The sequence below is a fragment of the Euleptes europaea genome, chromosome 20 (genome assembly GCF_029931775.1).
Source record: "Euleptes europaea isolate rEulEur1 chromosome 20, rEulEur1.hap1, whole genome shotgun sequence".
NCBI classification, from domain to species: Eukaryota; Metazoa; Chordata; class Lepidosauria; order Squamata; family Sphaerodactylidae; genus Euleptes; species Euleptes europaea.
In genome coordinates, this window is record NC_079331.1 from 12,348,942 (window position 1) to 12,375,051 (window position 26,110).

Here is a 26,110-nt window from a genome sequence, read left to right on the forward strand (position 1 = left end):
TATGCGAAATTGATTCAGCTGCGTAGGGCGAATCTGGGCAGCACCTTTGCTCCACAGGCAAATGTGGAAACCTTCCATCTAAAATGGCAGAAGGTATATCGTCAAAGCGAGCTCTGGAGGAAGCCCATCTCTATTTGGCATGAGTAGTAGTCGCCAGGTATGGGGAACCAGAGCATCGTGCGCGTCCATCTCTTGCGTCTCCCAGCCCACCAGGGTGATGAATGTGGTCGAGGTCTCCGTAGGCCCCTCAATAAGCATCGGTCTTTGTGCCCTTGGATGTTATTGTCTTGTACGAGTCACAGCTAGGGTTGTGCGCTTGGATATACTGAGCCTGAATATATATCCAAAAAGCAACTTATTGGTATTTTCTGGATATAGTCAGGTCTACCAAATATATTGGAGATTTTTCGGGATACTGAAAAATGGGTCCTGAAAAATCCCAGAAATATTTGGCATTTACAGGCTCCCAGGATATATTTTTCCTCCCCCCTTCCCCCCCCTTGTGCTTCTTTATTTCCCAGAGCTTGGTTATCAGCTTGGCAGGGCCCTTTAGGTAAGTGTCTGTTTCAAGTGTGTGTGTTTTTATTATTGTTTAAAAGTTCCTTCTTTGCTGGAGATGGTTTGTATCTTTTCCCTGTTTTACATTGAGGTTCTTGTGTTTTACATAGGTTCAGATTCTTGGGTTGTACATTGGTTGGGCTCACCTGGGAAACTGACAAATCCCAGAAATGAATAAACTGCATGATGCGAAAGTAAGGGGGAGGGTGTTTGTTCCTCCATCTGCACAAAAGCTCTTCCTCAAGACTGCCATGAAACTGTTCCTTTCCCTTTCAATCCTGCTTGATATGATTCCTGCTTCCTGCTAGAAGTTCATTCACACGCCGTAAGTCCAAAAGCCTGGTGTGTGCATTTCATCTGCTAACGCACTTGCTTTTACCATTCTCACTATTCCTTGAAGGACGTGCTTTTAAATGTGCAAGCAATGCCATTAGCCTCCATGTCAAGTAACAGCATCACAAATGCATATTACCAAAGGAGAGTGGTTCTTTTTTTTTTTTTTTTTGCGAGTGCTATTTCTGAATAAGCATCAGCAGACATCTGCTTTGTACACTGTGGTGCAGCCGCCATCCCGTGGCTGCACGACACCCTGTTTTAATGGTTTGACTTGAATCTGGTCAGCTTCGTCTGTTGGGAGTATGCAAGGGCAACATTCCAATGTTCTGGAACGGGTCCAGAGGAGGGCAACGAAGATGGGGAGGGGTCTGGCGACCAAGTCCTATGAGGAAAGGTTGAAGGAGCTGGGTATGTTTAGCCTGAAGAGGGGAAGGCTGAGAGGGGATAGGACAACCATCTTCAAATACTTGAAGGGCTGTCACATAGAGGAGGGTGCCGAGTTGTTTTCTGTTGCCCCAGAAGGTCGGACCAGAACCAATGGGCTGAAATTAAATCAAATGAGTTTCCGTTTAGACATTAGGAAGAACTTTCTAGCAGTTAGAGCTGTTCCTCAGTGGAACAGGCTTCCTCGGGAGGTGGTGAGCTCCAGGAGGTTTTTAAGCAGAGGCTAGATGGCCATCTGTCAGCAATGCTGATTCTATGACTTTAGGCAGCTCATAAGAGGGAGGGCATCTTGGCCATCTTCTGGGCATGGAGTAGGGGTCACTGGGGGTGTGTATGGGGATGTGGGTGGGGGAGATAGTTGTGAATTTCCTCCATTGTGCAGGGGGTTGGACTAGATGACCCTAGTGGTCCCTTCCAACTCTATGATTCTATGAATTGTAGGTTCTACCGGAATTGCGGGACCGAGTTTTGTGGATGGCACCTACTTATGAAATCAGCGAATTAGAACACAGTCTCTAAAGGGAGGACAGAATCTGTTTATTGTGGCTGCTTTGAAGTGCAGTCTTTGTTTGTGGAGGGGAGAATCTACACATGGCTTCAACTAAAACACATGGAACCGATTTTAAATGAGGGGGGGGGAGTCTTTGGGTCATCCTTCCACTAATTAGATAACTGCAGAATTACTGGAGCGTCGTGCATACTACTATAATAACGTGTGTATGGTTTCTTTTTTGCTTTCATGCTAGTTAAAATTGAAGCCTGCTGTAAGTTTCCTGAGCTTGTAATTCAGAATTCCCATAATAGTTGCAAAGCAATTAGAAACTAGTGTCTGCTACTGTATGGTGAGAGTAGCTCATTATTGGTATGACTCTCCAGTGCTTGATTGTTATCATTCCATATTTTTTTCTTCCTTGCCTGTAGCTGGCCAGACTGCTTGGCTTGCAAAAAAAAAAGTTTTGTTATTACCTTTTTTTACATTTGTGGCAAATGTGAAGGTCCCTAATCAATACAGTTTTGCAATAACATTGCACCAAAGAAATGTGTAGGAACATGTGGCTACGCTTTGGGGAAGGGCTGTGGCTCAGTGGTAGAGCCTCTGCTTTGCATGCAGAAGGTCCCAAGTTCAATCCCTGGCATCTCCAGTTAAAGGGACTGGGCAAGTAGGTGATGTGAAGGACCCTCAGCCTGAGACCCTGGAGAGATGCTGCCAGTCTGAGTAGACAATACTGACTTTGATTGACCAAGGGTCCGATTCAGTATAAGGAAGCTTCATGTGTTCATGTGCTAAGGATACCTTGCCAGGGTTCCACTGTATTTAGTGATCCGCTGATCGTGCAGTCACTGATCCAGTGGTTATTCTGAAGTGCTCATATAAGCAGAACATCCCTTGATGGCTTAAATAACACCGTATGTTTGCCAGAACGTTTAACCAAAAAAACCCCCAAGATGTGCCATGTGATTGCCAGAATGGACAGCTTTCTCCCATACGAACTCTCCCATTCGCTGTAGTCACCTTCAGAGGTCCTGCTTTGGGTGCCATTAGCATCTGCTGTGGACAAGTAGCAGCCCAAGAAAAGGCTTTCTCATCACAACCCGAGAACTTTGGAACTTCCCTCCCAAAGAGATTTATAGAATCATAGAGTTAGAAGGGACCACCAGGGTCGTCTAGTCCAACCGCCCTGCACAATGCAGGAAATTCACAACTACCTCCCCCCACACCCCCAGTGACCCATACTTCATGCCCGGAAGATGGCCAAGATGCCCTCCCTCTCATCATCTGCCTACGGTCATAGAATCAGCATTGCTGACAGATGGCCATCTAGCCTCTGCTTAAAAACCTCCAGGGAAGGAGAGCTTACTACCTCTCGAGGAAGCCTGTTCCACTGAGGAACCGCTCTAACTGCTAGAAAATTCTTCCTAATGTCTAGACGGAAACTCTTTTGATTTAATTTCAACCTGCTGGTTCTGGTCCGACCTTCTGGGGTCTGTCTGCTGTTGTCATTGTCTTCAGCCAAAAGGTGAAGGCTTATTTGCCCTCCTCCCTGGTTTCGGTGTTATGTGCGTTGGTATGTTTTTATTGAATTATGTTAGGTATGCTTGATTTTAAATGCTGTTTTAATGTGGAAATATTGTGATGTTTGCACCTCGGGGGACCCTGTTTGGGTGGAAATGTGGCTTAAATAAATAACTCTGTTTGGAATGGTTCAAATTAAATTGTTTAAATAACTCTTGTTTTGAACGGTACGTAGGCCTCTGTCGCAAGAAGAAATTGCCCAGAGACGTGAACTCGTAAGGCAGCGGCATGCTGAAAAGTTGGCCGCTACTCATGGGCAAGGGGTGGCGCAGCCAGGTGCTGGAGAAAACCCGACGGACCAAACTATGAAGGCAGGAAAGACTAAAGGTATGGGAAGAAAACAGGCAGTAGAATCAATCAATCAAAGAGCCAGCATGGCGTAGTGGTTAAGAGCGGTGGTTTGGAGCGGTGGACTCTGATCTGGAGAACCGGGTTTGATTCCCCCACTCCTCCGTTTGAGCTGCGGAGGCTAATCAGGGGAACTGGGTTGGTTTCCCCACTCCTCCACATGAAGCCAGCTGGGTGACCTTGGGCTAGTCACAGCTCTCTTAGGGCTCTCTCAGCCCCACCTACCTCACACGGTATCTGTTGTGGGGAGGGGGAAGGGAAGGTGGATTGTAGAGCCGGTTTGATTCTTCCTTAAGTGGTAGAGAAAGTCAGCATATAAAAACGAACTCTTCTTTTTCTTCTTCAAATGGTTTTATTGTATTGAGTCAAAGTCTTAGCGAACAAATGTACTGGATTCTTCTGGAGTAAGGTTCAAATACCACTCGCACCGTGGAAGCTTGCTGGGTGACCTTGGGCCAGTCACACACGCTTAGCCCTGACCCTGGCTAGTATTTGGATGGGAGACCCCCAAGGAATACCAGGGTTGAGACACGAAGGCAGGCAATAGCAAACCACCTTTGAACATCTCGCCTCTAAAACCTTACAGGGTCGCCATAAGACGGCTTGACAGCAAAAAGAAAAAAAGGATGCCCTTTGTAATCATTACTTAATCATTAGAGCATGTGAATTGGCTGTTGGACACATTTCCAAGAAGCAGTAAGTTGAATTAAGACTGGCGATAATTCCAGAGTTGTTGGGGGGAGAATCTGATTAAAATATTTATTACCCTGCCTTTTCCTCTTGGCTCAAGGTAACTTACAGTAGTATTTAAAACATTACAAGTTAAAACAAACAAAAAACAAACCCCATACGCCCACCCCCTCCAAGATGCCTGCTGTTCACAGCCCACCGGAAGCTCTGGTAGACAAGCAAGGTTTTGCAGGTCTTGCTAAGGAGCTCCAAAGAGGGCATATTCAGCTCTTCTGGGAACCAAGGATTGGGAGCCGCAGGGGGCTCTGGCTTCAGTTGTATTAATACATGTTGGGATCAGCTCATCCCCCACTCCTGCGTCGAACCTTTTGGATGCTTCGTACCAGCAGGTTGTCTTCTAGCAGCAGATTCAAAGGGATGGCAAAGGGCATCTGCCCTTTGAAGACCAAAGTCAAGTTGAAAATAAAGCTAGGCTAGGCCACAGGATGGGAGATGTGAGCTGACGGTCAGGTCTACATGCTCCTTTCACCAGCTGATCCCATCTACGTTTTTTTATTCCCGTATGTAATTATCAATATAGGTACTAATGGCAGTTGAAATTCAGTGCTGACTGTAGTCCTAGGTCATGGCAACATAGCCCACTGCATGCGGAGTATCTTCGCCAACCCCTGAACTCCATCTAGGGCTCTCAGCTTCAATGGGGCCTGAAGGTCTCTCAGAATTGCAATTGATCGTCTATAAGATCTTCGATTGCTCCATTGATTTCACACTTTCCTATATGTTCTCACGACTGCCACTTAATCTATCTGCTGTCTGGTAATGATAAGGCTGTTAGCTCTATCCGTACTTTACTGCTTAACGGCCACTTTGAAGATACACCAAAAGTTATAATCAAGTTACGCCTAAATGTTCATTTGCGTGTGTGTGTGTAAAGTGCCTTCAAGTTGCAGCCGGCTTATGGCGACCCCTTTTGGGGTTTTCATGGCAGGAGACTAACAGAGGTGATTTGCCAGTGCCTTCCTCTGCACAGCAACCCTGGTATTCCTTGGTGGTCTCCCATCCAAATACTAACCAGGGCTGACCCTGCTTAGCTTCTGAGATCTGATGAGATCAGGCTAGCCTGCACTATCCAGGTCAGGGCACTCATTTGCATACAGGTGCCCTTTTTGCGCTGAAGCTGGTACTAATGGGATATTGTGTGTGATGAACGGGCACTACCTTAGAACGCAGGATGAAGCGACATGGAAGTAGGTGAAGATATTTTTCAACTCTTTCCTTAGAGGATGATCAGCCGCCTGCTACTCAGACGGAGGCCATGCCTGTGGCGACTGTGAAGCAGGAAGCCGAAAACAAGGAGGCCTTTGTGGCTTTTGCAAGAGTGTTCAGTGGAGTTGTGAAGAAGGGGCAAAAACTCTTCGTTCTTGGGCCAAAATACGATCCCACTGAATCGCTGCACAAGGTGAGATGCTCTGGGAAAAGTAGAGGTACCTCTGGGTTTGCACAGGCTTTGGTAACGTAACCTTTTCTCCAGAGCAGCTTGTGCTGTTTTTGAGGTTACAAGCTTAGGGGGCTGTGAGGAATGGGTGGGATGGTGACACATTTGGGACCCCCCTCCCTTCGTGCTAGAGTGTAGCTTGACATCTCATGTTCAGTGCCATATGCTGATTTAGTATTCCATTTCTTTTTTTACCGCTGATAATTCTGTATTCCATTTTCTTTAACCTGCAGCCCCATGAAAAGCAAGAATGTTGTTCTCTGTGACCATTTCATTGGGGTGTGCATGAAGAATTTGTCTAGCAGTGGTCTCTGTTACTCAGCAATCTTTCCCTCCCTTCTCTTTGGCTCTAGCTGCCTTTAGGGTGTTCTGCTGCCGACGACCTGCCACCGGTGCCTCATTTGGCTAGCTGCACTTTAGAAGATCTTTACTTGCTAATGGGAAGAGAACTGCAGCAGCTGGAGGAGGTGCCTTCGGGAAACGTGTTAGGTAAGGATGCTCTATCGACTCCCTTCTAGGAGTGTGCAGGAAATGGCTCTGGGGCTGGAGGTGTCCTCACCGCTACTGGTTGCGTCGGCAGTGTTGTGAGTTGGTTCTCACATTGTTCTGTCCTGTGTGGAGTCGGAGGAGACTCCTGAGGTGGGTCGGTTCTCATGAACATGCAAAGCTGCTGTATATTGGTTTGATTCTTCCTTAAGTGGTAAGAGATAGTTGGCATATAAAAACCAACTCTTTCTTTTTCTTTCCTTAAAATCCCTAAACTTTGAGCAGAGCATCTTCTCTAGTTTCTTCTCAGGTGGGGAAAAAACTCTATTCTTTTGTTCTGTGTTTGCCCAAAGGCGCACCCTTCCTAAGATTCACGTTCTTCGTCTCAGTGTTTCCATCCAAACTAGTACTGCTGCACGCTCTCCCTGTGTCTTGAAAATGAAATTGACCGAGGCTTTTCAGCAGCCAAGAAGAAATTGATCAAGCCTTTCCTGGCTGCTCAAAGCCTCTGGTATCTGCAGTTTAAGCATCTTGCTCTGGCAATAAGGTTTGAGCAGGTCCTTCTACTGTCTGGGGCTATGCAGAGCCACTGCCAGGGAGCGTAAAAACAGAAGAAGAAGAGTTGGTTTTTATATGCCAACTTTCTCTCTCACTTAAGGAAGAATCAAACTGGCTTACAATCGCCTTCCCCTCCCCGCAACAGGCACCCTGGGAGGTAGGTGAGGCTGAGAGAGTGTGACTAGCCCAAGGCCACCCAGCTGGCTTCGTGCATAGGAGCGGGGAAACCAATCCAGTTCACCAGATTAGTGTCCGCCGCTCTTGGAGGAGTGGGGGATCAAACCCGGTTCTCCAGATCAGAGTCCACCTCTCTTAACCGCTACTCCACGCCGACGGAGACAGACAGAGGGCTGGCCTGACTTTGTAGAAGGAGACATCTGTAAGGGGTATGTTTATTTTGCATCATGTGTGATTCATTCAATCAGAAATTCATGTCTGCAAGAAGTGCACCCACACATAACAATTTTTTTTTTTTAAACCCAGAGCCTGGGATATGTGGGGCTCCCATCTAGTCCATCATTCGGCATAGAGAAATTGATTTGCTAACTTCTTTGTGTTAGATTTTTAGTATGCCCACTGGAAAAAAAAGTGACATCCAAGTGTCTTAACAATTCATTTGTTTTTAGTGTGCTGTGGTTTTTGTGACAGATGCTGGTAATAGATATCCCTTGGAGTAGACGTTGATCTTCTAAAATATGTGGGAAATTAAATTCAGCTTCCAAATCTTTGTTTGCCATGGAAAGTTAAAATCCACTCCAGATGTCTTCTAAATCACATGACTTTAAAATGCTGCCTCAGAAGCCATGTGATACACATTAATTTTTTATCAAGGTTGGGGAGTGGGGGAGACAATTATCACCCTAATTCTGTTTCATCCATACTGGTTTTGATTAGACAATGTGGGATTTTTATAATTGCTGTGTCCTGATTTTTTTTTATGTCTAGTAGTCATGTTTCTTGAATGTTGTCAGTAGGTTTTTAAAAGCATAATTCATTTCAAAAAGTTGATTTTGCTTTCCATCTCTAATATAAGCATCTTATTCATAGAACTGTGGGTTGCATTTATGAATGATCAAGCAGAGCTGGCTGATCCTTTTTTTAATGTTTGCCCCTTCCCCAGTAACATGGAGAGTTAATAAGCTTATTTTCTATTTAAATAGGAGTTGAATTTAGTGTTGTAATACCTAATAAAATGACCTTCCTAGTTGACTTTCCAGTACGATTTTAGAGTGTTATGTGCTCTTAGTTGCTTTAAAAAGATAAAGGTCCCCTGTGCAACCACCGGGTCATTCCTGACCAGTCACATCCCATCACATCCCGACGTTTACTAGGCAGACTTTGTTTGCGGGGTGGTTTGCCAGTGCCTTCCCCAGTCATCTTCCCTTTACCCCCAGCAAGCTGGGTACTCATTTGACCAACCTCGGAAGGATGGAAGGATGAGTCAACCTTGAGCTGGCTACCTGAAACCGACTTCTGTCGGGATCGAACTCAGGTCGTGAGCAGAGCTTGGACTGCAGTACTGCAGTTTACCACTCTGTGCTACGGGACTCTTCTTAGTTGCTTTACAAGTCCAATATGTTTGGTGTCAAATCTCACTCAGATATAGAATGTCCACTGTTACCATAACATATACCACTGGATGCCCCGTGTACTGTCTTAGAGTAAAGTGGTTCATTCTTCTATTGGGTGTGCTGCTCTCTCACTTTTCATCTCTTAATGCGAGCGTTTTACACATTGAGGTCAGCCCTGGATAAAAGTATAGGAAAAATTAAACTGGGGTATGTATCCAACTATCCACAGATTTTACAGAATACGTGGAGGGTATTGCAGTATTCAAACCTGGAAGTGAGCCGAGCTTGGAGAACTGAGCAACGTTTGGCTCCCATGTGCTGTTTTAGTACTAGAGAGCCAGCGTTGTGTAGTGGTTAAGAGCGGTGGTTTGGAGCGGTGAACTCTAATCTGGAGAACCAGGTTTGCTTCCCCGCTCCTCCACATGAGTGGGGGACTCTAATCTAGTGAACCGGGCTGCTTTCCCCACTCCTGCACATGGAGCCAGCTGGGTGACCTTGGGCTAGTCACAGTTCTCTCAGCCCCACCTACCTCACAGGGTGTCTTGTTGTGGGGAGGCGAAGGGAAGGTGATTGTAAGACGGTTTGATTCTCCCTTAAGTGGTGGAGAAAGTCGGCATATAAAAACCAACTCTTCTATTACGTTTGCTTGTGCCGGTGCACAAAAAGAGATGTATTTTATTTATTTCTATTTATTTCTTGCATTTATAGCCCACCCTCATTCCCAGCAAGCCGGGCTCAGAGTGGGTGGTTGTGATTGCTCTCAGGACTGTGCCAACACAGATTCAAGTTTTCCATTTTGATTGCAAAATGTGAAGATTGCGTCACAGGGGCCCTGTCGCGATGATTTAGGAGGACCGGGGTTCCAAAATACTGGCTGTTCTCAGGGGGCAGGGAAGGTGAGGAGAGCAGAGAGGACTGGGTGTCAGATGTTTTCCTTGCAAGGCCAGGAAAAGCATCAGAAGACAGGAAAGGACATCATTTCGCAACTACTGTTTTGATATTTCAAGGTGAATAATCAAATAATCCAGTAATTTATCCTTTATGTGACAAAAGGAGGGGGGAAGATAACTTGAGGAGAAAGTAAAATTTGACTCAAAAACTGTTAGATTGAGCAAGACTGTGCCTGCAGGTTGGAATAACAGGAAGCCGTTCTTTGCATCTACTCATTGAAAGCATTTTGGCCTAGGACTTACTTTTTTTTCTCCTTCCTAAAAATTGAGTTGAAACTTTTTTTTAAAAGCCATTAATTTGCTGCTACTTTGTTGACACCTTTAATGGCCAACATTAATGTGAGTGCTGGAGAGTAGTTAAGAGCTTATTTAATTCTCAATATTTTTCCGGGGCGGAGGCAACAAACTCCTCAAGACCAGTCAGCATCGTTAAGACGCATCTACTCAACAACCAGCTCGATGGTGTGGCAATAAGTGAACAATTCTGGGGAATCCTCAGATTATCATACTTTCCCCTCCTTTATACTCAACCAGCTAATGGAAAGACATCCGCTCCTGTGGAAAACCATCCTTTGCCCTGTCCAAACTCCCAAAGTATGGATTGCACATTCCCCTACAAACTACGCCCCCAAACTCTGGTTTATTTGCCAGTGTGGCGTAGTGGTTAAGAGCGGCGGACTCTAATTTGGAGAACCGGGGCTTTGGAAGCTGACTACCATCAGCTCTGTCCCTGGGAACGCCCCCCCCCCTTCTCGCCGGCGCCACATTTCTCTTCTGAGATTTACGTCCCGGAGAGACTGTGGCATCGGAGGAGCAGCATGCAGCTCCCCGTTGCCCAGGCGCCAACGGAACTGCCTCCGCTGCCGGCGTAAGTGCCTCTTATTCCGTGATAAGAGGCCACTTAACCCTGGCAGTGGCGTCACGCCACCTCCAGAGCACTTTCAGCCCCCCACAGGAATGGGATGAAAGTCTGTGTCAGAGTTTTCCCTAACCTTTTCTTGGCAGTGATTAAGAGTGGACATAGCAGTTACTGTACTAATCCAATGATTTTTTTTGGAGGGGGGGAGTTGGGAGGTTGCAGAGATACTAAAAATGTGTCTTGGGGAGACATGCCCGATCAATTGTTTCCTAATTTGTTGATAAAACTTTCCAGGAACAAATGGCTGTCAAAAGCAACGGTGTTCATTCTGGATTTGTCCTTGTTCTGTCTCAATTAAGATGGACCGCGATGGATTCAGCCATGTTAGTCTGTCTGTAGCAGTAAGAAAAGAGCAAGAGTCCAGTAGCACCTTAAAGACTAACAAAATTTCTGGCAGGGTAATGAGCTTTCATGAGTGGTGAGCTGCGGCTCACGAAAGCGCACACCCTGCCAGAAATTTTGTTAAGACTTTAAGGTGCTACTGGACTCTTGCTCTTTTCTACAACTGAGATGGTTCCTTTTATTCTTGCCGGGGACCAGTTTGCAACGAGCGAGCCCTAGCGTGGCTTAAATTCATCACAGGCAACCAGAGAGATTCTCTGAGTTTCCTTCTGTCCATGGGAGAGCTTTTTCATAAGTCGCCTCCACTCGATGCAGGGAGCATCCAGAAGCAGGAATGGCATTTTATAAACCACCCGAGTGGCTTTTCCAGGTTGCCGCCCACCCATTTTCGCTTTTGTATGAAACGCGGAGGAACGGCGGTGCTCTCTATGCCGTCCCTTCTGTTTCTGCACAGACAATGGGTGGGTTAATGTCACGGGCTCAGGCGGGTCGTTTGCTAGCCAACGCCAGCCTGCTTGAAACCGTTCTAAGCACTGCGAAACATCCCGGCACGGCCGGTGCCCACGAACGCAGGAGGGCGGCCTTTCTCAACGATTTGCTGCATGAAATATGCTCTCCAGGAAACAAAAGGAGCTCAGATGTGTTGTCCGTTGTTGAATAACAGGAGCTTATTTTTTGTTGGTCGTATGGTTGCGGGACGGGCACGGAAACGAATGAAACGGCACTGTTGTGTTGTCAGCAACGCTAACCTAAAAAGTTCTTGGTTGCGTTACTGTTTTGTGCTCGAACGTGTCTGTCGGCCTTATCTGCTCGTTGTCTCCTTTCACACTTAGCCTTCTGGTTTGCAGTCTCTGCTCTGGAGTAATCTGCAAAAGCACAATGCTGAATTTGCGCAAGGATCCAAATTTCACCCTCTGCAGCAGCTGAAGCGTGAACCCCCTTCCTCGCCTCCTGCGTATTTGGGCTGCTGCATTTCATGCAGTTGGATTTATGGCTCTTTGTTTGCTTGCAGCGCCGGTGGGGTAGGCTTCGCAGTGGGTTGCGTCGCTTTCTCATTATTGCAGCGTAGCAAGAGCTGCTGCTACTGCTGGAGATGCATTCAGGCTGTGTCTCTTTCCCTGTAAGCATTGCAATAGCATAAGGACCTTTGCTGATCAGGATGCAGGTCCATCAAAGCCCACGCCTTGTTTCCCACCATGGCTTGGCCAGATTATTCGGGAAGCTCAAATGGCAGAACAGGAAGGCTGTAAGTCAAGTCAAGTTTATTCATACATTCGAATGACCAATCACGTGCCAACACATCAAAATTTCCAGACACAATAGCTTTGCACCACAGAATCACAGACTGCCCGTACAGGTGTAAGGTCAATAAAAGCAACCCCTAGTTAAAATTATCACATTAAAATTGTAAAATATTCCAACAATCATTCTCTAATGAAGCTTTGTGTATTTGAATAGCAACAGCGGAGAACTTGGCAATTTGGAGCGAAAGCTGAGGGTCTTCTCCTAATAGGAAGGCTGTAGCCCTCCATAGCCAATTGGTGATTATTGTTTGGGGTTTGGAGGTGTACAACAGTCCGTAAGCATGGGTGGTCGATTTAGATCTCCTAGTTAACTTGCCATTGATTAGGTCTCTTTACATGAATTGTTCTCAAAATCCTCGAGTGAGCTTTTAAATCTAAGCTAATGGTCATGATTGCACAAGTCTGAGTTAATTGTCATGAGAGCCAGCATTGTATAGTGGGTAAGAGCGATGATTTGGAGTGGTGGAGTCTGATCTGGAGAACCAGGTTTGATTCCCCACTCCTACACATGAGCGATGGACGCTAATCTGGTGAACTGGTTTCCCCACTCCTACACATGAAGCCAGCTGGGTGACCTTGGGCTAGTCACAGCTCTCTCAGCCCCACCTACTCACAGGGTGTCTGTTGTGAGGAGGGGAAGGGGATTGTAAGCCAGTTTGAATCTTCCTTAAGTGGTGGAGAAAGTTGGCATATAAAAACCAACTCTACTTCTTCATAGCAGCGAATTCCAAAAATGAATTGTGTTATATTGAAGATCATGTATACTCAATCCAAATGCTTTGCACTTAACATTAAAAAAAAAACAGCTGACCTCTGGCGACCCTGTAGGGTTTTCAAGACAAGAAATGAACAGAGGTGGTTTGCTTTTGCCTGCCTCTACATAGCGACCCTGGTATTCCTTGGTGGTCTCCCATCCAAATACTAACCAGGGCTGATCTCCCTAGCTTCCAAGGTCTGACCAGATCGGGCTAGCCTGAGCCATGGAAGTAGCTCCAAGTACCTGGAAGTCAGTGGGCTTAGAAGAGCGTAGCTGCTGTGGCTTGCCCAGTCAACCTCTTAACTATCTTTAAATGATCTGTCAGTCGGGAAGCTGCCTTATACTGAATCGGACCCTTGGTCCATCAAAGTCAGTGTTGCCTACTCAGACCGGCAGCGGCTCTCCAGGGCCTCAGGCAGGGGTCTTTCACATCACTTTAACTGGAGATGCTGAGGATTGAACCTGGGACCTTCTGCATGCCAAACAGATGCTCTACCACTGAGCCACCACTGGAAACGTTACATCAGAACTGGGCTTAACTCTTGTTGGGGATTTTTCTATTAACTGTTCTCTGTCTTCGGACGTGGACATAGAAACCTGTGGGCAGGTGTAGTGGTTAAGAGCGGTGGTTTGGAGCGGTGGACTCTGATCTGGAGAGCCGGCTTTGATTCCCCACTTCTCCACATGAACAGTGGGCGCTCATCTGGTGAACTGGGTTGGTTTCCCCACTCCTCCACATGGAGCCTGCTGGGTGACCTTGGGCTGGTCACAGCTCTCAGCCTCACCTACCTCACAGGGTATCTTGTGGGGAGGGGAAGGGAAGGTGATTGTAAGCCGGTTGGATTCTCCCTTAAGTGGTAGAGAAAGTTGGCATATAAAAACCAAGTCATCTTCTACTTCTTGTGTCCATGATTCTTTTTTAAAAAAAACTCCTGCCAACTTTAAAATAAGCAGAAGCATCAAGTCTTTTTTTAAAAAAAAGAAATCCTGCAGATGGTGTGGCACTTGGTTATCCTTGTTAACTCAAGCCCCAAGGGCTGAATCATGACCTCAGAGATGGTGTGGTTTTTGGCCGGCTCCCACCGTCGAAAGGAAGCGGTTGGCACCGGCAGTGCTTTGCAAAAGCTGTCATTCTCCTCTGGCTCGGGCAAAGTTGCCACAAGCATTTCAATGGCGTGATGCAGCTGGATCTGTCCTCCCGAGGGCATGGCCTGACTTTGATCGGTGGAGCTGGAGAGCGACCGAAGCAGATACATCAAAAGGAGCGGGCGACAGATTACAGAAAGCGGGCTGCAGCCGCTGCTCTGTTTAGTCTCAGAGGGGGAGCTGTGTCGGTCCGCAGTAAAACAGCTAGATTCGAGCAGTAGTGCCTTGACATTTTTTTTGGGGGGGGGTGTTAGCTTTCGAGACTTCGACTGCGTCTGATTCTCTCCAGGATCAGAGGAGCATGCCAATTATATTAGGTACCATGGAACACAGGCAGGACAATGCTGCAGTCGTCTTGTTTGTGGGCTTCCTAGAGGCACCTCGTTGGCCGCTGTGTGACCAGACTGCTGGACTTGATGGGCCTCAGTCTGATCCAGCAGGGCCTGTCTTATTTTCTAAGGCTTTAAGAGGGGAGCGGAGATGTTCATGGAGGCGAGGGCTATCCATGTCTACTAGTAAAAATGGATACTAGTCATGATGCACACCTATTCTCTCCATGATCAGAGGAGCATGCCCATTATATTAGGTGCTTTGGAACATAGGCAGAATAGTGCTGCTGCAGTTGTTTGTGGGCTTCCGAGAGGCACCTGGTCGGCCACTGTGTGAACAGACTGCTGGACTTGATGGACCTTAGTCTGATCCAGCGTGGCATTTCTTATATTCTTAACACAGGCAGGACAATGCTGCTGCAGCCGTCTTGTTTGTGGGCTTCCTAGAGGCGCCTAGTTGGCCACTGTGTGAACAGACTGCGGGACTTGATGGGCCTTGGTCTGATCCAGCAGGGCTTTTCTTTTGTTCTTATGAGCATGCCTATTATCTTAGGCGCTGTGGAACACAGGCAGGATGGGGCTGCTGCAGTCTTCTTGTTTGGAGGCTTTCTAGAGGCCCCTGGTTGGCCACTGTGTGAACAGACTGCTGGACTTGATTGGCCTCGTTCTGATCCAGCAGGGCTTTTCTTATGTTCTTATCACATTTCGACCCTCAAAAGTTTACACCTCAAAAATCTTGTTGGTCTGTAAGGTGCTGCTGGACTCAAATCTAGCTGTTCTCAATTTAGGCTTTTTCCCCCTCATCCTTTGTATGTGTATATGGCCAATATTTTTATTGGCCAAGTTTTTGCATTTAACAATCCGAAAACTGGCGCAAAATACCTAAAAGTTAAAATACTAACATCAGTCATCTGAAATGTAGACACCTTGATCCTTCATGGAATTAATTTTTGCTCTAAAAAAATCAGGGCTGTTTATATATAGATACTGCATGCGCTCTCGACATATTTGTGTATCGTTTTCATCATTGTGTTTTCATTGTTGTGTATTGTTTTACCACTAGGGATACGGAAAGGGGAGTAGAATATAGCTGTTATCATAGTTGTGTATTGTTTTCATAGTTGTGTATTGTTATACCACTAGGGACATGGAGAGTGAAGTAGAATATAACTGTTAAACAAAACTGTCCTTATCAGAGCTTCCCATCCTCCCTTTAATATCCTTTTCCGTGTTTTACTCAATGCAGATAACCGAAATACGGACCTGTTTCCTAACTGGATTTCCCCTTTAACCTTTGCCTATTTCTGTCTGATGTTCCGAGGGGCCGTGCAAATGAAATATTCCATGCTCCTCTTTGTTGCAGTCGAGCCCAGAAAAGCTTGCATCATATAGTCTACACCAGCGTGGTGTAGTGGTCAGAAAAGCTTGCATCATATAGTCTACACCAGCGTGGTGTAGTGGTTAAGAGCTGTGGTTTGGAGCGGTGGCATAATAGGCATGCTCCTCTGATCCTGGAGAGAATAGGTGTGCATCACGACTAGTATCCATTTTGAATAGTAGCCATGGATAGCCCCAGCCTCCATGAAGATGTCCACTCCCCTCTTAAAGCCTTCCAAGTTGGCAGCCGTCACCATATCCTGGGGCAGGGAGTTCCACCATTTAACTATGCATAGTGTGAAGAAATACTTCCTTTTATCTGTTCTGAATCTCTCACCCTCCAGCTTCAGCAGATGACCCGGCGTTCTAGTATTATGGGAGAGGGAGAAAAGCTTCTTCCTGTCCACTTTCTCCATACCATGCATAATTTTATAGACCTCAATTTAACTGTGTTAACGATGTTCTTTTGTTTCAAGGCAGCACTGCCGGCGTTTACAGCCTCGGATTTTTTTCACATCACTCTGCCCTACTGATTGTTGTTAAGAAAGGGGGGGGGGAGAGCGAACTGGGCGTTAGCAGCCTTAGTAAGATGGAGGAGCAAAATGGTCTGTGCTTCCCCCCCCCCCCCTTGGAAAAGCAGCTGACATTGGCTTCCTGTGTTTTGCTTTGTCTTGGAGGAGATTCTGCCTGGCCTCCGTTGCTTGCGGGTGATACATGACACGGCTCTCGCAAGGAGCTTTGTTTAGTCAGCAGAAAGATTAGCCAGCTGGGTCGAGCTTTTGAGAAGCCTGGTGGCTGAGAGAGAGAGAGACTGAACCGCTTTCGCTTGCTGGGGAGGGGAGCATCGCGAGGGTGGGGCATTTGCCACGTGCTGCTGGAAGGAGAGGGGTTGCTAAAAGAGGGCACGCTGGGGTTCTTGTTGGGGGGGGACCGTCTTCAAGCACGTTGGTTCCCTGAATCTGTAGGCCTTCTCTGCAAGGGGTGTCTGGGGAAGGGTGGCTGGTCACGTGGTTTCTTCCCCAAGAGCCAGTCAGAATGTACCTTATGAGGTAGGTGGGGCTGAAGAGAGTTCGGAGAGAACTGCGACTAGCCCAAGGTCACCCAGCAGGCTTCATGTGGAGGAGTGGGGAATCAAACCCAGTTCTCCAGATGAGAGTCCACCGCTCTTAACCATTACACCACGCTGGCTCTCTACAATAATTTAAAACTATTGAGCGTGTAACCTTGGTTGCATCAACATGGTTTTCCGAGTCTTTAACGTCCATCCCTAGCATGGGGCCTGCATCTCACCAGCATCTATTTCATAATGGGAACGGCTTGACAACCACAAACCCCACCGGGCAATAGCTGTGCCCCCTTTCTTGAGAGGTGGGGCGGGTACAACGTTGATCTCAGGAGAGCCACACGTGTCTCCCGTGCTACTGAGGGAGGGTCACCGCCATAGATAGAATCCCAGGGGCAAGGAAACAGATCTCTGTTTCATGCCGGTTTGGATACCACAAGTGATTTTGCTTGAAAGTATTTGCGTTAATAAACTTTTGGTTTTGGAAGTGACTGTGGAAGCTAAAATTAGAAAGCGTGACACGCAAGTCTTTTTATTAATAACATTTCGGGAAGGCGAGCCTATTTAAGCCGTTCGTATTGTTCTGTTTCATACCATCTGTTCACACCCGCCCACGGTGGCAGCATCTTTTTTTAATCTAAAAAACGAAAAAGGTGGTTTGTATCTGTTAATCTTCTTGCTGATGGCCTGGGAGCACGGGAGGTTTTGTGTGTGTGTGTTTGTGTTTCCTCACTTCGATAATTTTCACAGCATTTTAAAATAGCCCGGTTTCAAGTTATTTTTTTAAAAAGTCAAAAGGAAATACTCAGAACCGTCCAATTATTCTGGAAATTTTAGACTCTGTAAAGGTGCCAATCCAAGACAATAACTGTTATAAACTCATTTGGAAGAAAATGTACACTGGGAGAAACAGTTTATAAAAGAGAGAGCCCCTAGGCTTTGGGAATAACAAGTCCAGGTCTTAGCAAAATTAGTTTTCATTGGTTGACTGCAGGTTAACAGGATGACTGGCTGAAGAATCCAAGCTTAGCATTTTCACTGTTTCTAGTTTCCAAATTCTGTTTCTACAATGTATTCCATTCAAATAGCAGATGGCTGCATACTGATCCCAGTTCCCCCACCCCCACCCCAGAATATATGTCAAATATTAAACAGATTGGAGCTGTAAAGGAAAAGGAGAGAATGTAATTTAGTTGTACCGTTGATTTGAGATCTAGCTTGCGATGTTTGGCTGTGTAGTTTGCTGAGGTGGAATGCCCGTCAGCATGATGGATGGGCCGTAGGGAGGGTCTGTGTATTACAAAGACCCCTGGGGATCCCTCTATGTGGCCGTTTCCCCATCACCAGAATGACAGCGTCTCCAACTGCAGAGCTTGACCCGAATGGCGGTGATTCATGTATATGGGCGAGAGTAAAGAAGTGCTCGGGATTCATCGCTGGGATTGGGTGAGTCCAGGTTGGGAGGTAGGGTGGGAGGTGAAGAACTATTCTTCATTCTAGAATAGTTTAAGAAGAAGAGTTGGTTTTTATACGCCAACTTTCTCAGAATCAAAGCGGCTTACCTTCCCTTCCCCTCCCCACAACAGACACCCTGTGAGGTAGGTGGGGCTGAGAGAGCTCTGAGAGAACTGTGACTAGCCCAAGGTCACCCAGCTGGCTTCGTGTGTAGGAGTGGGGAAACAACTCCAGTTCACCAGATTAGCCTCCGCCGCTCAAGGGGAGGAGTGGGGAATCGAACCCGGTTCTCCAGATCAGAGTCCACCGCTCCAAGCCACCGCTCTTAACCACCCCGCCACACTGGCTTAATGTGCCCCTGCTCCTTTAATATCCCAATTACCTTGTTAAAGCAGCCATTATCATTTGGGTTGGATCCAGACTGAATTGGCCATTTCCACCTGACTGTCATGCCTCCTATTCCCCACCCATTTGGTGGAGATCAGTGGGCTGGACTGGATCCTGCCCCAATATGTTATGTTTCAGTGCTGTCTCCAATATCTTGATCCTAAGCAAAGCTGATCCCTTTTAAACCAATGAACCTAAGTCAAGTAAAGAGGTATGACGATGGTTTGCATTGCGCTGGAAGAATCCTGGGGGGGGGGGGGCGGGAATGAGCAGTGCACGAATCTTCTGCATGAAGACATTTGTAAAAAACATACAAACAATTAAACTGATAACAGGTAGAAGAAGAAGAGTTGGTTTTTATACGCCGACCTTCTCTACCACTTAAGGAAGAATCCAACCGGCTTACAATCGGCCTTCCCTTCCCCTCCCCACAACAGACACCCTGTGAGGTAGGTGGGGCTGAGAGAGCTCTAACAGAGCTGTGACTAGCCCAAGGTCACCCAGATGGCTTCATGGGTAGGAGTGGGGAAACCAACCCAGTTCACCAGATCAGAAGAAGAAGAGTTGGTTTTTACATGCCGACTTCCTCTACCACTTAAGGGAGACTCAAACCGGCTTACAATCACCTTCCCTTCCCTTCCCCACCCCATGAGGTAGGTGGGTCTCAAAGAGCTCTAACAGCTGTAACTTGCCCAAGGTCATGTGGAGGAGTGGGGAAACAAACCCAGTTCACCAGATTAGCCTCCGCCGCTCAATCAGAGGAGGCGGGGAATCAAACCCGGTTCTCCAGATCAGAGCCTACCGCTCCAAACCCCCACTCTTAACCACTACACCACGCTGGTAAATGGTAGGTGCTCCGCTGCAGATTGAGAAAATGGCACTCAAATTCGGTTTCCCTGTACTATGAGCACGTCTGAGAATGCCCCCCCCCAAAAAATAATAATAATGTGAGAACAGTTCTGTAAACCATTTCTATCTGGTTATCCAAAAGCATTTCTCACTCACCATAGCCAAGCAGATGCGTTTTTGCAAACTTGGGCGTACCCATACGGGAGTCTGGGACCGGTCTCTTTACTTGAAGCATAAACGTTTCGCTACAGAACAAAAGTCTTAAATTATGTATGTGTTGGTAATAACCAAGATGCAACGAGTTAAAAACCTGATCTCTTCAAATAATAAGCACATGTTTTGAGCCGCAAACTTCAAGTTTTTGATTTGGAGCTGAAGGGGATGAATCGCTGCCAGATCTCCAAACGAAAAACAGCTTTTTTTTATGTTATCTTGTGCCGAGGCCAGTTTTAATCACTGCTTTGAGGAAATGTCTCTGGGCTTGCATCACCTTTGTTTCTACTTGTGGTTTCCACCAGCAGTTTGAGGCCAGAATTAAAACCTGATTGTGGGGTTTGACCATATATAAGAATTAATTGAAAAACTAAACCTCACTGAATGCCTGGGCAGGTTTTTGAAGAAGCAATGCCTTGATATTCCTTATGCGTTAAGGGTATAAGAACGTAAGAAAGGCCCTGCTGGATCAGACCAAGGCCCATCAAGTCCAGCAGTCTGTTCACACAGAGGCCAACCCGGTGCCTCTAGGAAGCCCACAAACAAGAAGACTGCAGCAGCATCCTGCTTGTGTTCCACAGCACCTAAGATAATAGGCATGCTCCTCTGATCCTGGAGAGAATAGGTGTGCATCATGACTAGTGTTCATTTTGACTAGTAGCCATGGATAGCCCTCTCCTCCATAAGAACATAAGGAAAGCCCTGCTGGATCAGACCAAGGCCCATCAATTCCAGCAGTCAGTTCACACGGTGGCCAACCAGGTGCCTCTAGCAAGCCCACAAACAAGACCACTGCAGCAGCACCATCCTGCCTGTGTTCCAAAGCACCTGATATAATAGGCATGCTCATAAGAACATAAGAAAGGCCATGCTGGATCAGACCAAGACCCATCAAGTCCAGCAGTCTGTTCTCACAGTGGCCAACCAGGTGCCTCTAGGAAGGCCACTAACAAGACAACTGCGGCAGCATTGTCCTGCCTGTATTCCACAGCACCTAACATAATAGGTCGGATCCTGGATCTCCTTCCTGCCTTTTCTCCCGCTTTCTCTTTTAAATCTGCTCCATCACTCAGCCCATCAGCTGAGTGTCAATGTTGTGTGAATCTTAGGGTGTTTGACCCAGGGTCAAAACCACCACCCTGACATGAGGTTTTTGGGCCAGTGATTTTCTTTCAGCCCAATCTCAAGATGGCTGTGAGAATAAAATGGGGATGGGGGACCTGCCCCCTCACATACACTGTAGTAGCAGTAGAAGAAGAAGAGTTGGTTATTATACCTCGCTTTTCTCATTCATAAACCTTTAATGGCATATAATCTCGCTTTTCTCTACCTTAAGGAGTGTCAAAGCAGCTTACAATCACAATCCCTTTAAGAGGGGAGTGGACATGTTCATGGAGGAGAGGGCTATCAATGGCTACTAGTCAAAATGGATACTAGTCATGATGCATACCTATTTATTCTCTCCTATATCAAAGGAGCATGCCTATTATATGAGGCGCCGGGGAACACAGGCCAGATAATGCTGCTGCAGTCGTCTTGTTTGTGGGCTTCCTAGAGGCATCTGGTTGGCCACTGTGGGAACAGACTGCTGCACTTGATGGGCCTTGGTCTGATCCAGCAGAGCTTTCCTTATGTTCTTATGAGCATGCCTAATGTATTAGGTGCTGTGGAACACAGGCAGCGTAATGCTGCTGCAGGCATCTTGTTTGTGGGCTTCCTAGAGGCATCTGGTTGGCCACTGTGGGAACAGACTGCTGCACTTGATGGGCCTTGGTCTGATCCAGCAGGGCTTTCCTTATGTTCTTATGAGCATGCCTAATGTATTAGGTGCCGTGGAACACAGGCAGCGTAATGCTGCTGCAGTCATCTTGTTTGTGGGCTTCCTAGAGGCACCTGGTTAGCCTCTGTGTGAACAGACAGCTGGACTTGATGGGCCTTGGTCTGATCCAGCAGGGCTTTCCTTAAGTTCTTATGGAGGATGGGGCTATCCATAGCTACTAGTCAAAATGGATACTAGTCATGATGCATACCTGTTCTCTCCAGTATCAAAAGAGCATGCCTATTATATGAGGCGCTGTGGAACACAGGCAGGATAATGCTGCTGCAGTCATCTTGTTTGGGGGCTTCCTAGAGGCACCTGGTTGGTCACTGTGTGAAGAGACTGCTGGACTTGATGGGCCTGGGTTCGAAGATGTAAAGTGTTGTATTCCTGCTCGCATCTTCTCTGGGGGGACTGCCTTGACCATGCCTCTGTGCCTTTTAGGGATAGGGGGATTGCAAGAGTTTGTACTGAAGTCGGCGACGCTGTCCTCATCACCAGCTTGTCCACCGTTTACACCTCTCAACTTCGAGGCGACGCCGATCGTGCGAGTTGCCGTGGAGCCGAAACACCCAAGTAAGAGTCTCCCCAGTGTTCCTTTAAATAAACTCACTCTCCATTTGTTGAAGGCAAGTATACTTTTGACAATTCTTAAGGCTGGAATGAGACGGCGATAAATAAATTATCTTTGGGGTCAGGAAGCAATTTCCCTCCAGGCCAGGGATCCTGGAGGGGTTTTGCCATCTTCTGGGCATGGGTCAGGGGTCACTGGGGGTCTGGGGTGTGTAGTTGTGAATTTCCTGCATTGTACCAGAGGTTGGACTAGATGGCCCCAGAGGTCCCTTCCAACTCTTTGATTCTGTGGTTCTGCAATCTGGAACAAGTATACAGTACTATTGTGTTAGAGCAAAGCAATATGTTGCAACACAGCAAGGGGTTGCCACTGAAAATGGCAGCCCTGTGTCGCACAACACGCATTGCGTCTGGCCTGGCATCCTGACGTCATTGCACTGTATACTTTCCCTACGCCCCTTCCCATCGTTGGCTGTTACATAACCGGCTCAGCATAATTAGATCAAGACTTGAGATATGCATTCCGGAGGGGGAAAAGAAGATGCTGTACTCCGGACCACCATTTTTGGCAGCAGCCCCGCATTCCAAATAATGGGTATTTCCACTCCTTGTGCTTGGATCTTATGCAGTGTGAGCAGAGCTGGCCTGCATAAATGGTCACTTCCCTGCCTTCCTCAGCACTGCAGGTTCCTGTCATGGGGGATGAAGCAATAGGGAAGAATCAGCAAAAAATAATCTCTACCGCAAGTGGAAAGTGAGCTTAAAATCCACCACACTTCATCTTTCTGAAGCAGTTCAGGGAGAGGGTAAAAGCCCCCTTATCAGAAAAGTTGTGCTGTCTTTTTACGTGTTTAAATTGATCTTCCAAACTCTCACCACCTAAATGCCATTTTTCACGCTCAGGTTGGAATATTTAATTTCCTTTTGTCTTCCCAGGATTTTATATATTGCTTCAAACTCAAGTACTTTGGCAACACTGTGGCCATCTAGGCAGGGTCGATTTTGATGCTCGCTCAAAGCTGCTTTTTAAAATCCGCCCTTTAAAATGACTGTTCATAGTCCCGATGCAAGAGGAGAAAAGTCAAATAAATTCCACATACACCCCACACTCGCCTTCATTCAGAAGCAGGGCACTTCTGCCTGGAACACGCTGCTAATTACCAAGCATAAACGGCCTGTGTTAGAAATGCTTTTTTTTTGTTTTGTTTTCCCAGGCGAAATGCCTCAGCTGGTCAAAGGTATGAAGCTTCTAAACCAGGCTGATCCCTGCGTACAAGTTTTAATCCAGGAGACCGGGGAGCACGTGCTGATAACGGCAGGAGAAGTTCATCTTCAGCGTTGTTTGGACGACTTGAAAGAGAGGTGTGTTTTGGCAAGGGGGGGGGAAGAAACACTCGAGGTTCAATGGTTTTATCCGGCGTCTCTCACTTGGCGAAGCTCATAACGGCGGTTTAACTTCTGGAAAAGGTCCGAGCCACCAATCCCTCCGCTCTTCCACACTGTGGGCGTCACATCCGCAAAGTATGTGGAGTAATATATACTTGTGGAGCGCCACATTCATGCAAGATTCAAGAACCCTTCAGGCAAGGGGTTCTGCTTCACCCACAGTGATTTGCGTCTTGTGTATCATGACAGTGGGGGGAAAAGGTCGCATGAACACACAAAGCTGCCTTCTACTAAATCGGACCCTTGGTCCATCAAAGTCAGTATTGTCTACTCAGACCGGCAGCGGCTCTCCAGGGTCTCAGGCGGAGGTCTTTCACATCACCTACTTGCCGTGTCCCTTTAACTGGAGATGAAGAAGAAAGAGTTGGTTTTTATATGCCGACTTTCACTACCGCTTAAGGGAGACTCAAACCCGCTTACAATCACCTTACCTTCCCCTCCCCACAACAGACACCCTGTGAGGTAGGTGGGGCTGAGATAGCTGTAACTTGCTGTAACAAAGCAGTAACTTGCTGTAACTAGCTGTAACAGAGCTGTAACTTGCCCAAGGTCACCCAGCTGTCTTCATGTGTAGGAGTAGGGAAGCCAACCTAGTTCACCAGATTAGCGTCCACCGCTCATGTGGGGGAGTGGGGAATCAAACCTGGTTCTCTAGATTGGTCTCCACCGCTCCAAACCACAGCTCTTAACTGCTACACCACGCTGTGGCTCAGATGCTGGGGATTGAACCTGGGACCTTCTGCATGCCAAGCAGAGGCTCTACCACTGAGCCACAGCCTCTCCCCACGTGCCCTTCTTCTGCTGTGTGATTGGCTGCAGCTTCCCTGCCCTGTGTAGAACCCCAAGCTGGGCAACTCCTGTCTTGTTTGCTCGATCTTGACGTGTCCTAGATCAAAGAACGGGGGGATTCACTGGTGTGAACGGATGTGTTCTGTGCATCGCTCAGGGCTTGCCTTTGTTCTGGGCAGCTTTCCCAGAAGACACTGCAAATGCATTCAGTCTCCCACAACTAATTATAAGCTGCTTTTGTGCATGTTCCCGAGTGATTTGTTTAACAGCCAGTACCTGTTTTAGAGTCCTCTTTGTAAAAAAAACAAAAAAAACCCACCTCCTTCAGAGCGCATTTTTAGCCCTCAAAAATATTACTCTTGTACAGCGTTGCAGTTTTACACAACCCGATAAATCAAATTTGTCTTCTGCAAAATATTGGGCTCTTGGCATTCTCTGTACAGCAGTCGTCCCTGGCAGGCAAGGTACATATGTCAATGGGAAGGAAGAGCCGCAAAGTGATACATCAGCTAATCAACCTAAGCAGCGTTGGCCACACAAAAAAATGGGATATCGCCATGTACACCTTGGAGAAAAGTGTATATACATAAAGTACCACTGATGCACTAAATATAATGGTTTATGTGGTTTCAAAAATGTGATTTCATCCAATTTGAATACTTGGGGGGGGCAGGTTCACAGTTTTCCCCAAGGACTGACCTCTTGTTTACAAAGGGGGAAGGCATTTATCCACGTGGCTCTCATGGATTTGTGAGGTGGGGGCGTGATTTCAAGGCCATCTTTTTCGCTAGAGAACCTCAATTGTTGAGATTCTCCTAACTTCTACATTTTGAATGTAGAAATCATTGGATCCCTTGTTGCTTTAGCTGTTGATTTTCACATTTTGTACTCATGGTTTTGATTTGTGTACCATCATTTATTTCTTAGGTTGTTGCGATTAGTTTCTATGTGGCTTGTTGTTGTATTGGTTCTTGTTTTGCTTTGTAGTTCAATATTGCCATTAGACTTTTTTAGACGGTTGGGTATAATCAGGGAGCTCATTTCTTGCTGTATTTATTGGCATATAGACCCCTTTATTTAGATTATGCATTTACTTGCCCCAAATACTTTCCCAGTTAACCACTTGCATTCCTTTTTTGTTGTGGTTTAATAAATAATATTTTTTTAAAAAAATTAAAAATGTGATTTCCAACCAATGACTCAAGTTATGCAACAAATCAATTTGTACAAGTTGCAACAATCTATGCAAATTACAAGGTTTCACAAATCTTACCCTTTATATCCATTATCCATTATATTTAGTGCATCAGTGGTACTTTATGTTTGTGTGTGTTTCAGGTACCCACTCCCCTTCTGGTACTGTATACTTGGAGAAAAGTATGGCTGTGGGGTGGGAATTGGGTTATTAATTTTTTTAAATTCAGTTTATACCCCGCTCTATGTCCTTGCCAGGGCCGAGCTCAGAGCGGCTAACAACTTTACATAACTGTCATAAATTCCAAAACTAATTAAAAATTGTAAACATTTAAAACAATCATTTAAAAAAAGCCATTACATCTGATAATACTAATCAGCGCTGGTGATAAAACACAAGGCCATAGAGAGTCCGGGGGTGGGGGGAATCAGGACCACCACCCCTGGTCATAATCTGTCTTATATATAGTAGGAATGAAATTAGAATGCTGTGTTTTAACTTGAATTAGAGATTGTATTTTTATTCTATGCTTTAACTTTTGTTATATACCGTACTTCATATGTTTTAATTGTTGGAAGCCACCCTGAGCCCGACTTGGTTGGGAAAGGGCGGGATATAGATTAAATAAATGAATAAT

The 26,110-nt window shown here is 46.4% G+C and overlaps 1 protein-coding gene across 1 annotated transcript in view; it reads left to right on the plus strand.

Moving 5' to 3' along the window:
* The window catches only part of EFL1 (elongation factor like GTPase 1), a 47,446-nt gene that overhangs the window by 13,293 nt on the left and 8,043 nt on the right, over positions 1–26,110 (plus strand). The window contains exons 12-16 of the mRNA XM_056865728.1: positions 3,588–3,739; positions 5,731–5,909; positions 6,299–6,434; positions 21,915–22,046; positions 23,258–23,405. Coding sequence (XP_056721706.1) covers positions 3,588–3,739; positions 5,731–5,909; positions 6,299–6,434; positions 21,915–22,046; positions 23,258–23,405 — 747 coding nt within the window. The remainder of the gene's footprint in view (positions 1–3,587; positions 3,740–5,730; positions 5,910–6,298; positions 6,435–21,914; positions 22,047–23,257; positions 23,406–26,110) is intronic.